Genomic DNA, 14,922 nt, shown 5'->3' with positions numbered 1-14,922 from the left:
ATGGCGGGCACAGGCCAGGGCCGGGCGCTGCGGCGGCAGAAGCGGGCGGACAGCGGGCACCATGCAGCTCCTGCCCAGCCTCTCCCCCGTCACTTGGCTGCTCCTCGTCGCCCTCCTGTGCCTCGTGGCCCTGTAAGTAGAGGCCGGTCCCCTGGAGGACCGGGCAGAAGTGCCCGGTGCCAGTGCGGTTCATTAGGGCTGAAACCAACCGGGACCCCCGCGCTGCCCTCAGGGCACAGAGGGTTGCTCAGGGTGTCTGTGGGAACCCGCTGCCAGCGGGAAGGAGCGAGCTGGGCTCGGCAGGGAGGGAAATTAAAGGAAATCCTTGACTTTTTAAAGCTTTTCCCAGGAAGGAACTTCCGGTTGTTTAAAGACAGCAGCGCCCGTGGCGTCCTTGGTCTGTGCCAGCTGGGAGCGGCGCAGGGTGATGCCGGAGCTGCTGCTAGCAGAACCCTCCCGATTAAGTAGTTCTGTTGGCAAAACTTCGGCTTATATGGCTCAGGGGAGCTGTAATGAGCTATACAGGCAAAAACTTAATTTTGCTGTGGTAATTTATGTCCCTGCCATGCCGCTGTACTGCGGCCACCTGAGCATCGCAGGATGTCTTTGCAAAGACAAACACAAGGGCAGGCCTCAGTTCAGAACTCAGTCTCTCCGAGACCTCCCCTGAGTCACCTGAGCCACAGTTGTCTGAGCTGGGCAGCTAAATGAGGCCTGGAGGTGCCCAGGTACACTGGTTTGCTTAGGCTGGGCTGCAGCTCCTTTCAGCCCTTGTCTTCCATCAAAACGAACACCAAGTGATCCCGCGTTTATTGCAGAGTATCCTCAGCAGGGCTGCTGCTGGTCCTCAATTTCAGCTTTCCCTGAGTGACAGAAACCAGTTATTTGAGCAGTCCCCTATGCTTAGGAAGAAATATCTTCTCTTTTCATTGCATAAGTGCTTCTCACATGCTCTTTCTTGGCAGCTATGGGATATGGCCCTACCGGACCTTCAAGAAGCTGGGCATTCCTGGCCCACGGCCTCTGCCATTTGTAGGAACTTTCCTGGAGTACCAGCATGTGAGTACCAGCAGCTGCTGCTCTCTAGTATCTTAGATCCATCTTGTGGCTGGTGCTGTTTTCCCCATTCTTTGGGCATCTCTTTCCTTTGTCCTTGATTCAGGCAGATGAAAATTGTGCTTTTTGGTAGGAAGCTCTTTGGACACACAGAGAACATGAAAGTTCAGGCTGACCTGAATGAGGTGTGCTGTATTTTGAAACTACTTTGTAATTTAAATTTTTTGTTTCTCCCTGTGTTTCTACCTGGTCTTGAGCAGCTGAAGTTCTGTTGAAAACAAAAAAAAAAAAAAGGATTGGAGAGATTTCTAAGACTGCTGTTTTCTGGGAACTGCATGTTTCTTTGCCCTTTTTATCACCAACATGAAGAGGCTGAACTAGCCCTGGAAATGCTTCATTCAACCACTTTTGGGCCATCCTGAGACTAAGCCAGACAAATACATTTTTAAATAGAATTCAAACATTATCAAGCTACCAAACCTCATCAAATAGCAAGGCAGTAGCTGACCACAGGTAACTGGTTGCAAATGCAGAATAAGTGTATTGGCTTCAATAAAAGAGATGTTTTACTTGTATTTGCTGGGTTCACATCATCCATGTTGCTTCTTACTAATGGTTTAGTGAGCCTTATGTGTCTCGTAAGTTTCACTGTTACATGTAACATCAGTTAAAACATGAATGGAAACAAAATAAAAATCTGTGTTCAATAGCTGCAGAGGAAGATCGTGTGAGGACGAGACAGCAGCAGCTCTAACTTGTTGAGCAGAAGGTGAAAGGACACTCTGGGATCCAGTTCTGCCTCCTAACTCTGCTGACTAAAACTTTGTACCCTGTCATACCTTGTCTTCATTACATTTTTAGATCAGGTTGCCTGGTAGAACTTGAAAGTGCCTTTTTATTTTTTTAATCTCTGCTTTCTTTTTTCTCTCTATTGCAAATGTCCCCCAAGCATCTACGTGATGCTTAAGAGGACCATGCACCTCCCAACCTCAACCTCTGCCACTTCCAATGGGCTGTGGGATGCAGTGTGCTAACAGCTGTGGCCTGCTTTGATCACTTTTCACTGACAAACTGTTCATTTCTCCTTTCTTCTTTTCCAGGGAGTCCACAATTTTGATCAGAAATGCTTTGAAAAGTATGGAAAAATCTGGGGGTGAGTTTCTACAGAACAAAACTACCAGTTTGGGGTGCTCCACAGCCCCAGAGTAGAATGGAAAAAGTTACACTGATGTTCTGTTCCTCAGTACTGTAATTCCAGCACTGACAGTGTGGGATAATCAAGGTTTAGCACTGGGAAAGTCTTCTCCCATCTCTCCAAGCCTTCCTGCTGCTGGGATTTCAGTGTGGTGTGGGGCTGGGATGGTGATGGCCAGTTTATGGGGTCATTTTCTTGCATAAGCTTTGAAAATCACCTCCAGTGCTTGGTGTCAAACTGAGCCTCCTGCCTTTGAAGCTGCTCTTCTGTGTCTGGAGCAGAAAGCAAGCTGCAGGCTGCCACAGTGTTTTTCATCTTGCTCCCTGCTTCTCCCAGAGCTGGGGCACAAGCTACCTTTCAACCTGCCTCCCTGCTCCCTGCACAGTGCTTGTTTTATGCAGAGGCCTCTTATCATGCTTCCACTGAGAACCTCTCAAACCAAAACAAAATTGCTCTGCAAAAAATCCTGGGAGGCTTCATGAAACCTGGTGCATTTTTTCGAAAGATTAAATGTTCGCAAGCTTCTTGAAGATGGCAGCTTCTCTCAGCTGTGGCCCAGGGCTCCCTGCCCTTTAGCCCACACCACGACTTTTAAGTTTTTCTGTCTCTGTTGATTGGAAAATGGAGGAGACAGATGAGGTTTTCACCTCTCAGTGCCTTGTAGGCCAGGCAGGAAATCTCTTTCCTCCACAGGTAGATTGTTTGGTGTGTGTTTCTTGTCTCCAGCCATCAGTAGTGGAAACAGCTCAGACAGCCCAAGTGCAGGGGATCAACATCGTGGCAAAAAGCTGCCTTTTATCTAAGCCCACACAGCTTTGACAACTCTTCAGTACCACAGACAATTGCTAGAAATGCTCATGCTGCCCATGTTTGTCACTGTTGTTCTTTTTCTCCTCTTTCACTACATCACAAACCAATTCCAGCCTCATCCTTCCAGCTGTTTTGTCAGAGGGCCCAAACCCTTTGTGCCGTGGCTCTGGCCATGGACAGAGCAGGCTGCTTTTGCTCCACCTGACCACTGACTGTGGATTTCTATTGGCTTAGGTTTTATGATGGCAGGCAGCCTGTGCTGGCTGTTTTGGACCCCGTCCTCATCAAAAACATCCTGGTGAAAGAGTGCTACAGCATTTTTACTAATCGCCGGGTAGGTACCCAGTCCTGTGCTTTGCTGTTCAGTACAGAGCATGTGCAGCAAGACAGAAGGGGTTTCTTCTTGGTTTCTGTTCTCCTCTAAGCCCTTCAGCAAGTACTTGCTCTCTGATGTGCCCCAGTTTATTGATGGTACCAACATCAAAACTCTGCTAGGGAGGTGCAGAGGCCACTCTGGCTGGGACATTGGGCCATCAGCCTGAATGTGCCCTAGGGGCTGATGTCATTTATGATTCTTAGACTTTTGTTTCCATTTCTGTTGTTTGCTGCTTGAGGTGGAGCTGACATGACTTCAGGGGCTGAATCAACGCTCCATGGAAGATTTTTCTTTGCATTTCTGTCACATGGAAGGGGACTGTAAACCTTCACCTATCTCCTGTTCCCCTGTGCAGAACTTTCGTCTGAACGGGATCCTGGAGTCGGCCCTCAATGTGGCTGAAGATGAGCAGTGGAAAAGGATTCGTACGGTGCTGTCTCCAACCTTCACCAGTGGGAAGCTGAAGGAGGTAAAGCACAGGCACTGGTACTTTGTATCCACAGCTGGAGGAGAATTGAGCTGTTTCTGAGTGCAGTCCTTCCCCTCAAATGGAGAAGTCACCCTGTTTGCCAGGACCACATCCATGAGCACCTGCATTGTTGGTACCATTCAGCCATGCAGTGTCTGGCTGCCATCCTGGGAAGGGAGTCAGGAGAAGGGGATGGGGGATGAAACAGCACACAGGGCATTGCAAGCTGAGGCTGTTGGTCCTATGGCCTGTATGTTCATCCTGCTAAACGCACCAGGCTGGTCCATTTCCCATGCACCCAGGAGCCATGTTCATCCCAGCTGGAGTGGATGCTAAGCTGGAGTGGGAGCTGTGAGTGGATTTTTGGAGGAGAGCCTTGCTCAGTCCTAGTCAGATGAGCTCTCTGGACAGGTTGTTAAAATGAGAAAAAGCAGTGACTGAGGCCTGGAAATGAGACCCTCCCCTTGCTTGCCCTTCCTCCCCAAGCCAGACGTGGCAAGTGGCAGATGGCAGTGTGGCCCAGCCTTGTTTGGTGGCAGAGAAGGAGTCAACATGCTTTCTGCTTTGGTTTGCATTTCAGATGTTCCATATCATTAATCACTATGGTGAAAAATTAGTGAAAAACATTGAGAAGAAAGTGGCTAATGACGAGTTTGTGGCTGCGAAGGAGTGAGTAACTGTGTGGGGCTGACAGGAAAGGGTTTGTATTCAGTGTGGGGACAGGACTGCTCTGAAGAGCTTTTTCCACACTGCAGCATGGATCCCTTGTCAGCTATGGAAGCAAACTCCACAGCAGTCATGGGCATGGCATGTTCCTCAGCACTGGGCTTGCTGTGCTCTGCTCAAATGGGAGAGCTGTGCCCTTTCCCCATTTTATTTTACTGGGGATGCATTTTGAGGTAGCAAGCATTTCCCAGAGTTTTTCTAGAAGCTGCACAAGGTCCAGTATTTTTGGATGTCATTTTTGCAATCTCTTTTACAGATGAGAATCAGAATATAGTCATGGTTACCTGAGACTGCAGTGCTTTCCAACTACAGCTTAGGTTTTTGAAGCTTAGAAAAGTTGGGGGAATTAATGCAATGGGAATACTTCAAAAATAAAATGATGGTTACTGCCAGGTCAGGACAGATCTACTATGCTAGGACTGTGAATTAAGAGAGATTCCTTCTCACAAGAATTATTCCTAGATCGGCTCTTATTTACTGCTGTGATTGGGTTCATCTCATTCACTCTCTCTTCTTCTCTATTCAGCATTTTTGGAGCTTACAGCATGGATGTGGTGACCAGCACTTCTTTCAGTGTCAATGTTGACTCCATGAACAACCCCAATGACCCCTTTGTCACCAACATTAAGAAATTTCTCCAGTTCAGTTTCATAAGTCCTCTGTTCTTACTTTTAGGTATGACAAACCTCATCTCATATAGCCCTGAATCAATGTCAAAGGTGCTGCATTTTCTGCAAGCTTCCTTAGTAGCTTTGAGTCCTTTTTGCCATATGGGAGATGCTCAACACTCTGCAGGATTAGATTTACAGTCTCAGATCTGCAGAAATATTTCCCCAGGGAAACCACAGCCAGGATTTTAACAGCCCATGTGGATGTTGGCAGCATCCTCCTATGAGAAGATACCCTGTTTGCAGAGATGGTGGAGAGAGAGCTGCTCTATCAGAGAGCTGCACTTTAGTGTGGTATTGTGGTCATAAAGTAATATATGGAGGAGGTTCTCAAGTGCTGTTGCATCCCAACCATGGTTAGGTAAAAAGAGATGGAGGCAACAAAAAGGGTCAAGGTCCAGATGTGCTGCTTCTTTCTATGCTTTGGGCCAGTTTGGATTTTCTCAGGGCCCCTTTGAGCTCATGTGTGTTGGTCTTTTCTTTCCTTTTAGTGTTGTTCCCCTTTGTTACTCCTGTGCTGGAAAAGATGAAGGTGACTCTGTTACCCTCAGATGTCATGGACTTCTTCAAGAATGTCTTCACAAAAATGAAGAAGGAACGGGAGAAGGGCAGCAGCACGGTGAGTCCAGCCTAGGTGGCCTCTTCTCTTCAAGAAAAGTCCTGAGTGCAGGAGGAATCTGGTGGCATCTTCAGAAGCTGTGGAGCACCTGCTCTCCAAGCTCACAAACTCAAGAAAGGCCAGAACCACACCCTGCCTGCGTGTCCAGTTGGAGAAAGTATTTGTGTTCCCGAAGGGTTTGTAGTCCAGACCTCATAATGTACTGAAGGCATGAGCTGTGAGTGGAGCAGGTGTCTAAGCAAGGACTTGTGCTGGACAGGGTTTGCCTCCTCCCCACCCACATCTTCTCTGCCTCTGTTGCTCCCCAGGACCGGGTGGATTTCCTGCAGCTCATGATTGAATCGCAGAACTCACACGATGGCTCCAAGTCTGCTGAGACCAACTTGGACAAAAGTATGTCTTGAGATGTGTCCTCCTCTCAGCAGAAAGCAGTACTTCCTTATCCACTTAAAAGGGAAGTAGGGAGAGGATTTTAGTCATCAATCCCATGAAAGATTCGGGGTCTTAGTAGTGGGGCCATAATGATGTTTATCACAGGTCAGCCATATTTTTATTGTATCTCATTTCCTGAGATAACTTCTGAGGTGTGTTTGTGCAACAAAGAACAAAAAGAGTGAATATCTCCTTGTCCCCATTTCTTTGTTGTCACTGAAGGCCAGCAATGTTGCCTGTATATCAAAAAGCACACAAAGCACATATGCTGTGTGTACCTTGCTCACCTCTGAGCTCACCTCTGGTCCCTATCCTAGGTAAAATGTAAGAAGATAAAGGTTCAACCAAGGCATAGTCCTGGTCTGTCAACTCAAGGCAGGATGCTTTTAAACTTTTGAAGTGCCAGGACAGGGTATTTGTAGGACACACTGCACAGCATCCTGCACCCCTTTGTGGTACCAGAGGGTAAGCTCGATGCTTCCTTTTCCAACCATTATGTAACTAGGAGTAGCATTACCTAGACAGATGACTGGGATCCTGAATTCCAAAGGGTTAATTACTGTAATTTTCAGCTTCTTGTATGTGCTTCTGTGCCTTTTTTCAGCATTAAGTGATGAGGAGATTCTGGCCCAGGCTCTTATCTTTGTCTTTGCTGGTTATGAGACCACCAGCTCCACCCTCAGCTACATAGCCTACAACCTGGCCATCCACCCCGACGTGCAGCAGCGACTCCAGGACGAGGTCGATGCACACCTGCCCAACAAGGTAAAGAGGGTGGGCTTGTTCCCACCTGCCTTGCAAACCCAGGCTGGAAATAGAGTGGCAGAGGTGCTGGCACTGAGATTGCCCTTCCCTGGAAGCCCTGGAAGAGCTGTAGGGGTGGCAGTTGCTGTGCTGTGTTCTCAGTACTCCCATTCCTCTCGCAGGCTGCTCCCACATACACGGCCATCACCCAGATGGAGTACCTGGACATGGTGGTGAACGAATCCATCCGGCTCTACCCCGCCGGGGGCCGCATCGAGAGGGTCTGCAAGCAGACAGTGGAGCTCAATGGAGTGACTATTCCAGAGGGAATGGTGGTCATGATCCCAGCCTTTGTGCTGCACCGGGACCCACAGTACTGGCCAGAGCCAGAGGAGTTCAGGCCTGAGAGGTGAGGGCCACAGGGGGGAATAGCAGCATGTTCAACCTCAGCCCTGGGAGTGGGAATGGCAGCAAAAGTGGGGAATGCATGATTATAACATTTAAATTAGGCATTTATCATTGTCTGACATCTAGTCCCAGCATTACACTGAGGGGAGTTTTATGATCTACATCCATAAACTGTGCATGGAATTTAATTAACTGCATTGAAGGGAGCAACAGTGAGAGCAGCTCCCAGCAGCTGTAACACTGAGGGGTTTATGGCCAGATATTAAAGCAAGAGCCATTGGGTGACTGGCACAATGCCCTGCAAATCAGCAGTGGAAGGGCAAAGATGGGTAGAAAATAAAACTTAATTTTTAACTCAAGTTCTGAAGCAATCTTTGCTCAGGAGCTCTGTCAGACCCTGCAAAATGATGCAATAGCCCAAGGCAGACCTGGGATACCATGAACTGGTAATCTTCAGGTGGCCACCAAGACATTGATGCTTGGTCCAGAGAGAGCAGGACCAGACCTCTGCCCTTGCACCAAGAGCTGAAATACCCTTGGAAACTAATCCTGGTGTGGGGACATGGTGACCTTTGAGACAAAACATGGCAGTGGTATCAGGCAGAAGCACCTGTGAAGCCTTTGGTTACCTTGTGTTGGATTCAGAAGGAAACACCCAAATGCAAGTGCTCTGGCAGTGGGCCAGGCTACACCAGTTGCTCCAGTAGCCACATCCTTATTCCAGTTGTCAAACTTGGCATGAGTGGCTGGACAGGAGCTCTTTAGGGCTCACTTGCCTTGCTGGGAGTTCATCAGAGGGATGTGCTGGTGTCTCAGTACTGAGATACTTCACTTCTGACTTAGCATAGCTGAGGTTTGTACCTCATGCACTGGGAATGAAAAGCTTTCTGAGATGAAAACCAACTGATCACTAAGAAGTATTACTGAAAATGCTCAGTGGCAAATTTCTCTGTGAAGCTGATTGTTCTTCCCTGTTTTTCATGATGAGGGAAGGAATTGGACTGGCATGTCTCAAAAGCAGCCCTGCCTTTAGTCACGCAGGGGGAGAACTCCATCTTTGTGTTTGCTCAGTCCTTTGATCTGCAGGGAAGCTGTGGAGCTGTAGACCTGTGTGGTTTAGGGTTTGAAATCTGGGTTCAGTTTTGGAGCTGAGAGGGAGTTCTGAGAAAATAGCATTTATGAAATCCATTAGCGTATTTCAGGTATTCCCAGGACACCCAGTGCACCTGGATTTGCACAACCAAGTCTGAGCACTGGGATGAAAGCAGAGGCATAACATATCTATTGAGACAGCAATAAGGGACTTAGCTTCTAATATGCACAGAAACACAAAAAGCTTTTCCCTTCCCAGACCCCTCATTACTTCAGATTTGGAAGCTAACACATCCTGCAACAGAGTGGCTCTTGCTAACTTGTTCTTTTTTTTTTTTTTGTTATAATCAGGTTCAGTAAAGAGAACAAAGAGGGCATTGACCCCTACACCTTCCTGCCATTTGGGGCTGGCCCCAGGAACTGCATAGGGATGAGGTTTGCTCATCTTGTTGTGAAAGTGGCTGTGGTTGTCCTGTTGCAGAACTTCTCATTCAGACCCTGCAAAGACACACCGGTGAGGATGTGGGGTGATGTCTCTCATTATCTGCCCCTTACTCCCTCTGAGATGGTCCTCCTGTTACATGGGAATAACTGTTTAAATCTTCTCAGTTAATTGTAAGGGGTTCAGTACAAGTTTCTTATGCTTTTTTTACAGGACAGAAGCATATTTAATGTTTGTGGGATGTTTTAGGCTGAAATCCCTGAAGTCCTGTGCCTGTCTTTGGGTGCACCTAAATTGTGGGGTGCTCTCTCCCCCACAGTGCACTGTTGGTCTGTTTGACCCAGCTTAGGAAGACCCTGCTCCAGAGAGTAGGAAGAGAATATCCCATAGCCCGTGCCAAAGCTGTGTTTTGCAAGACAAACATGGCTGTTCTCTGTGAGACATGCCAAGACACCAAAATCCATCTCTTATGACCCAGGGAAGTCCCTAAAGGGTAGCAATCACAAAATAAGTTTCAAGCAAGCACAAAATGGGTTAAGTTTGAATTGGTGACCCTCTCCCTCTTTGGGGCTGTGCAGGATCCCACCAGGCTTTGGTTTTGCCCAGGATCCCAGTGAATGCTGCATACAGTACTGGTGGGATGGGCCTTGCAGGGTGGGAGTGTTTGACATGAAATAAATGCAGGAGCTGTTGGAAATGATGTGTCAGTCCAGCCCTGCTGAGAGCACAGCAGCTCCTGTGCCTCAGGCAGGCAGCACCATGGTGTTTCCAGGCTGACCCAGCTCCCTGCACTCACTGCTGCAAGAGGCTGGGCCATTATTACATTCTGTTGGTGAGGAGACCTTGGGAAATCAGAGCAGAGGGGGCAACAAGTCACTCAAAGGACGTTTGTTGTAAGAAACAGAAAAGTCCTTATTAAATTATTACTTGGCACGGGTGCTCAGCTGGAATCTCTGCAGATTCAGATTGCAGCTCAACTGGTAACCTGGAGGTGAAAGACTGTAATAGTCCATTAACAATGCAGTGACCTATCCACCCTCCCCCAAGTCTAATGACATTTTTCTAGTCCTCTGCAATCCATAAAATTGATTCTTTTTATAACTGCCTTTAATTAAAAGGAGACAAGTTAAATATGTATTGTATTATTGGTGCCCATAGGTTTATGGGGCTCTTTCAGCCTTTTTTTCTACAGAAGGTGTCATGTACATCAGAGTGGGAGGGAAGATTTCATGCTGAAACATCCCTTTGGAACATGTGTATGGAAGCTGCAGCCTCCTCTCACTGCTCCACTGATGGCACACTGGGCTCTAAGCCACATTGCTTAAATTTCCTGAAGCTTACTGGGATATGGGGGTGAATGTGGCCTGTCCTGCTGGGGAGAGAGGGAGCTGGGATATGAGCAGCATCCCTTGGTGGGGGAGACTTAAAACACCCTTCCCTCCCCTGCAAGATGGTTCCTCCAACACCAGCTTTAAATCTTGTTTCTAATGAGATTCCCAGCCTATCCCATGGAAACCTTTCATGTTGAGGATGCTTGTGGTCTGAGCAGCAGTTGTAGTTTTGCTCTTCCTGGAGAACTTATTGCTCCTCTAGCTCCATTATGATCTAGCTGCCCTTAGCACTGCCACCCTTGTGCATTACACAGAATGGCACTGCATGCCCCCATTTATCTGCAGCACCCTGGCTGGGGTCTGGCTGCTCTTCCCTCCACGTGCAGCCTGTTGATGAGTGCTCTGAGCTCTTTGTACCACGTGAAAGCCAGAGCTCACCAACCAGTCTGGCCAAGAGCTGAGGGCTGTTAAACACCTCCTGGTGGCTGCTCTGCATGAGCAATAGTGATGGTCCTGCTGTAAGTGCACCTGTGAGCTGGGAAATGCATTGAAAACAAGTGGTAGCTGGGATGTGTGTGAGCTGCAGGGCTCCTGTTGTCCTGTCTGTCCTCTGTCTGTCCTTTCTCCCAGCTGATGTGGCTGTTTTGTTGTTTTTCCCTCTGCTCAAGATCCCACTGGTGCTGGACTCAAAAGGTTTCATGCAGCCAAAGAAGCCCATTGTCCTGAAGATGGTCCCCAGAGCCCAGGCTGACCTGAAGAAGTGAAAGAAGCAGGAACAGAGCAAGAGACTCTTATTTAATGGTGCCTCCTCCAGCTCTTGAGAGGATTCAAGGTTAATGTGTGCACTGCAGGAGTGTCAGGGGGGCAGCCCCCCCCATTTCATGGGCGTTTGGCCCAGCACAATTTCATGAGCATTATTCTAATGAACATGAGCCCCAGGTCCTGCTGTCCCCAGTCACAATAGGCATTTTGCAAGACCATTTGCACTCCAGTTATTTGGGCGTTTTTTTCTCTCTCTCTGAAGAGGCACTTTTCTAAGCAATTTGATTCCAGACACTGTCAGTCTCTTCTGGCAGTGTAATTTAAATCAAGATGGGGAGAGCAAATTGCACATAGTTAAGTAATGCTGCCATTGCTCCTGTTCCCTCTGCCTGCTGGGTGATTCTGTGTCTCCTGGTTTTATTCTCCTGGGAATGCAGAGTTGTCCAGGGCGTTTCCTCAGCTCTGTGCTATGACCCTGACAAATGTTAAAATGGTCATGTCCTTACAGGACTGAATGCCTGCTGCAGCAGATTTTCTGATGCTGATTTATTTCGATTTTTGTATGATTTTAGATGGCTTTTGTGTGATTCCAAGTGCAGATGGGTTAACTGGAGGAGCCCAGAGAGAAGCAGTTACCCCTAAGAGATTTGCAGAGTGGGAGAGAAGTGTCCCACATGTGTTTCTTGATTGTTTGCTTATTTTATCATGGGCATGCAGCCACCTGCCATGGGAGGGATTGTCAACACAGGCACTATCCATGCTGCTATCATGACACCTTTTAGTCTGATTTGTATTAGGCTGCTGTAAGACCAACTTAACTAAATTAATAATTATGCAAGATGCAGCACTGAGAGCCTTCAGATGTCCTGGGCAATCCTGTCTGCAAGAAAGGTGCCTTTGCCTATTCAAAATCTTGCCAAACTTTGTAATTTTTGTACAGTCTAGAATTTAATATTATTCTTTCAAAAACTGCTGCAGGAATGCTAAGTGCAATAAAAAGTTCACTTGCCTCTTCTGTGTCCAGCTGATGCCAGTCTCTGCTGCTGTGATTCTCCATACACAAGTGACTCCATCTGTGGATCTCATAAACCTTTGGCCAGGTGATGAAAACTCTTTTTATCCTGGATGAATCCCTGTGGGTACCATAAATCCTAGGAGCTGCTCCTGGAGGTGCAGAGCTGAAGATACAACAGCCCAAAAGGAACAGCTGAGCAGTCATTGAGGGTGTGAAGTGATTCCTATTGCAAAAGGAATTTTATTCACTACGTAGCAGTTTTTATATTTCTTTTATATTCTTTTTATAGAGGTAGATAGATTATACATATGTTGTTATATATTCTTTTCATACTTACTTTCTATATTTTTAGGAATTGAGCAGAAAACCTCAGAAGGGATATAATAATCTTTCTGCAGCAAATTAAATTCCCCAGTGAAAGACACCCTTGACTGGAAGTGTAGGGGAGGAGTGAGGCTGCTTCTCTAGAGAGTCATCAATGAGCTGGGTTAGAAAATTCCCAGCAGCTCAGGCAGCCATGGCTTGCCCTTCTGCCCTCCTCACCTGCAGCACTGCAGCTCCCTTCTGCCACTAATGTCCAAAGGTGACAATCCATTTTTGTTTTCAGCTGTTGCTGTCCTCTTCCAAAGTCAAGGCAGGGTGTTTGTCACAGCTCATGGACTAAATGTACAGGCAGTCAGACCCCTGGAGGACAAACAGCTGAAAAGTGCCTGCACCATCACAGTGGTTCATAACAAGGGGCATGGAAAATCCTCTGCCTTGAGAAGTGACCAAGAAGATGAGGGTGACAAAGTCACCTGCAGTGTCACAGGGATGAATTAATGGCCTTGCTGGGGCAAAGGCCAGAGCTTGCCTGGTGGCAGTGAGGAAAGGGTTTTGCCTCCTCACCCCATGCCCATGATGGAGTTAATCACTCAGATAGAAATGTCAACACTATGGGAAAACATCCTTCAGGATAATCTCTCTCACAAAGCTGCTTAACATTTTGGAAATACACAGTTCACTTGGTATCAAGTGTCAAAGGGTTTCAGCCCCTCTCATGTCTTCAAAGGAATCTTCATCTGCTGCACCCTGTGCCAAGGGAGTGGGGGAGCAGACCTTCACTGGGAATGCTGCTGGACCTGCAGAGAGATGGACACAGCACTGCCTCATCCTCCAGTGCCTGGTGGGGCTCTGCCAAGGGACAAAACTGGAGTTCTGCCACACCTCATCTTTGTTTTGCTGAATTTTGTGCTTAAGAGCAGGAAGCACACATCTGTATGGGTTCCCAAGTGTCCTAGAGGGAGGTTTGCCAACAGATTTGGCTTTCTGGAGTGGTTTGGGTGAGATCTGGCAGTGGGGAAATGCTTGGATGCTGAATTCTCCAGCAGGTTCAGTACCTGGGACTGCTGTTTCTTGGGTTTATTCTAGACTGAGCAGCTGTCTGGGAGATGTTTGGTGTCAACCCTTTCTGGTCTGATTTCCAGAGGTAACCACTCCCCCATATCCAGGGGAAATGGAGCTGTGCTCTTCCACAGTCCTTTGCCTCAGTTTACTTGCACCTATAATTTTTTTAAAGATTATTTACACTTAGGCAATAGTGAAATTTGATGTGTGTCCACCTTATGCTATGCTTTGATTCAGATTCCAGTGAAGTCCCAGAGTGAGCAAATGGGTTTTCTTTCAGAGGGTGCTACAGAAGTGCTTCGGGAGCTCCCCTAATATACTCCAGCTGCTGACAGCTTGGAGCAAGTCCGCCACTCCCCCTAAAAACCATCCAGGATGACTGTAGGGCCCTCAGTGTGAACTCCTCTGCCCTGCATATCCCCTCCTGCAGCACAGCACTGCTTCCCTGAGCAAACAGAATTCAGCTCAGCACAGCTCCTTCTGGAAGGACAGTCCCCCCTCGAGTGGCATCACTCCAATCTGCTCCCACTCATTTCTACTTCAGTTATTTTGGCTCCTTCCAAGCCAGAGCACCCATTTGCACTTCACAGGGTGCTCCCTCTCTGCAGTGCTCTCGCTGTGGGCTCCCTGTGTGCCCTGGTGCTCCCAGGGCCAGGCTCAGGTGGACTAATCATGCCTGCCACAATTTACAAAGAACCTGGAGCTCTCCTGCCCCTGCCCCTGGCTTGCATAGAGGTTGTCTGTATTATTGCTGCTGGTGCTGTGCTGTACTCGCTGCTGAGGAGAGACAGGCCTCCCAGACACCCGTATTGAATGCTCAATTTGGTTAAAATCGATGAGATAATCAGCCCACAGAGTCTGCCCAAAGGTCAGGAAGCAGTGATTTTTTTCCTCCAGCAACTTTGGTTCCAAGCTCTTGTTTCAGTGGGAAGATTGCAAACCAAAGCACTTCAGCAGGTAGGTTATCAAAGGGTTCTGAGTGCTGGTAGTTAGCTGACAGGCTGATGTAACAAGGGCATAACAAGAGCTCCTAAAACAGGCAGGTAAATTTTGGCAGTGCTTTTTTCTCTAAATTGAGCAGGAGATGGTGCAGGGCAGGCTGGAGTCCTGCAAGGCAAAATGCAAAGAGCCTCGAAGAGGAGCCCACCAATGTGGAGAAAGAGGAGGATGGCAGGAGAAGGAGGTGCTGTGGGAAGGACCAGGTGGGTATAACCCTTTTTCTCACCCCATTGCCCAGATTTCATCCCCCATCTTGTGTCTCTTCAGTCCTACATGTGCTGTCACCAGAGCCAAAGGCCGCAGCAGGGGGAGGATCCATCTCACCCCTCTCATCACTGCAGCACACGCTCTCCAGCAGCTGGACACACGACACACTGCGGGCTGAATTTTCA

The 14,922-nt window shown here is 47.9% G+C and overlaps 1 protein-coding gene across 1 annotated transcript; it reads left to right on the top strand.

The window, feature by feature from the left end:
* Positions 1–12,151, top strand: LOC131090435 (cytochrome P450 3A29-like). Its single transcript, XM_058035803.1, has 13 exons — positions 1–464; positions 966–1,059; positions 2,157–2,209; positions 3,296–3,395; positions 3,793–3,906; positions 4,487–4,575; positions 5,159–5,307; positions 5,792–5,919; positions 6,228–6,312; positions 6,956–7,116; positions 7,278–7,504; positions 8,947–9,109; positions 11,037–12,151. The coding sequence occupies exons 1-13, from the start codon at positions 1–3 to the stop codon at positions 11,130–11,132; spliced, it is 1,923 nt and encodes a 640-aa protein (XP_057891786.1). The 3' UTR covers positions 11,133–12,151.
* Positions 12,152–14,922: the final 2,771 nt, after the last annotated feature.

Source organism: Melospiza georgiana, chromosome 16, assembly GCF_028018845.1.
Source record: "Melospiza georgiana isolate bMelGeo1 chromosome 16, bMelGeo1.pri, whole genome shotgun sequence".
NCBI lineage: Eukaryota > Metazoa > Chordata > Aves > Passeriformes > Passerellidae > Melospiza > Melospiza georgiana.
The sequence above is the reverse complement of the archived record's forward strand: the minus strand, read 5'-3'. Positions and strand labels throughout refer to the sequence as shown.

Excerpts from the sequence above, each read along its gene's own strand:
- LOC131090435 (XM_058035803.1), top strand. The coding sequence starts at position 1 with ATGGCGGGCACAGGCCAGGGCCGGGCGCTGCGGCGGCAGAAGCGGGCG. Across the intron at positions 2,210-3,295 it reads AAGTATGGAAAAATCTGGGG|GTTTTATGATGGCAGGCAGC; the intron begins GTGAGTTTCTAC and ends CTATTGGCTTAG. Across the intron at positions 5,920-6,227 it reads GGGAGAAGGGCAGCAGCACG|GACCGGGTGGATTTCCTGCA; the intron begins GTGAGTCCAGCC and ends GTTGCTCCCCAG.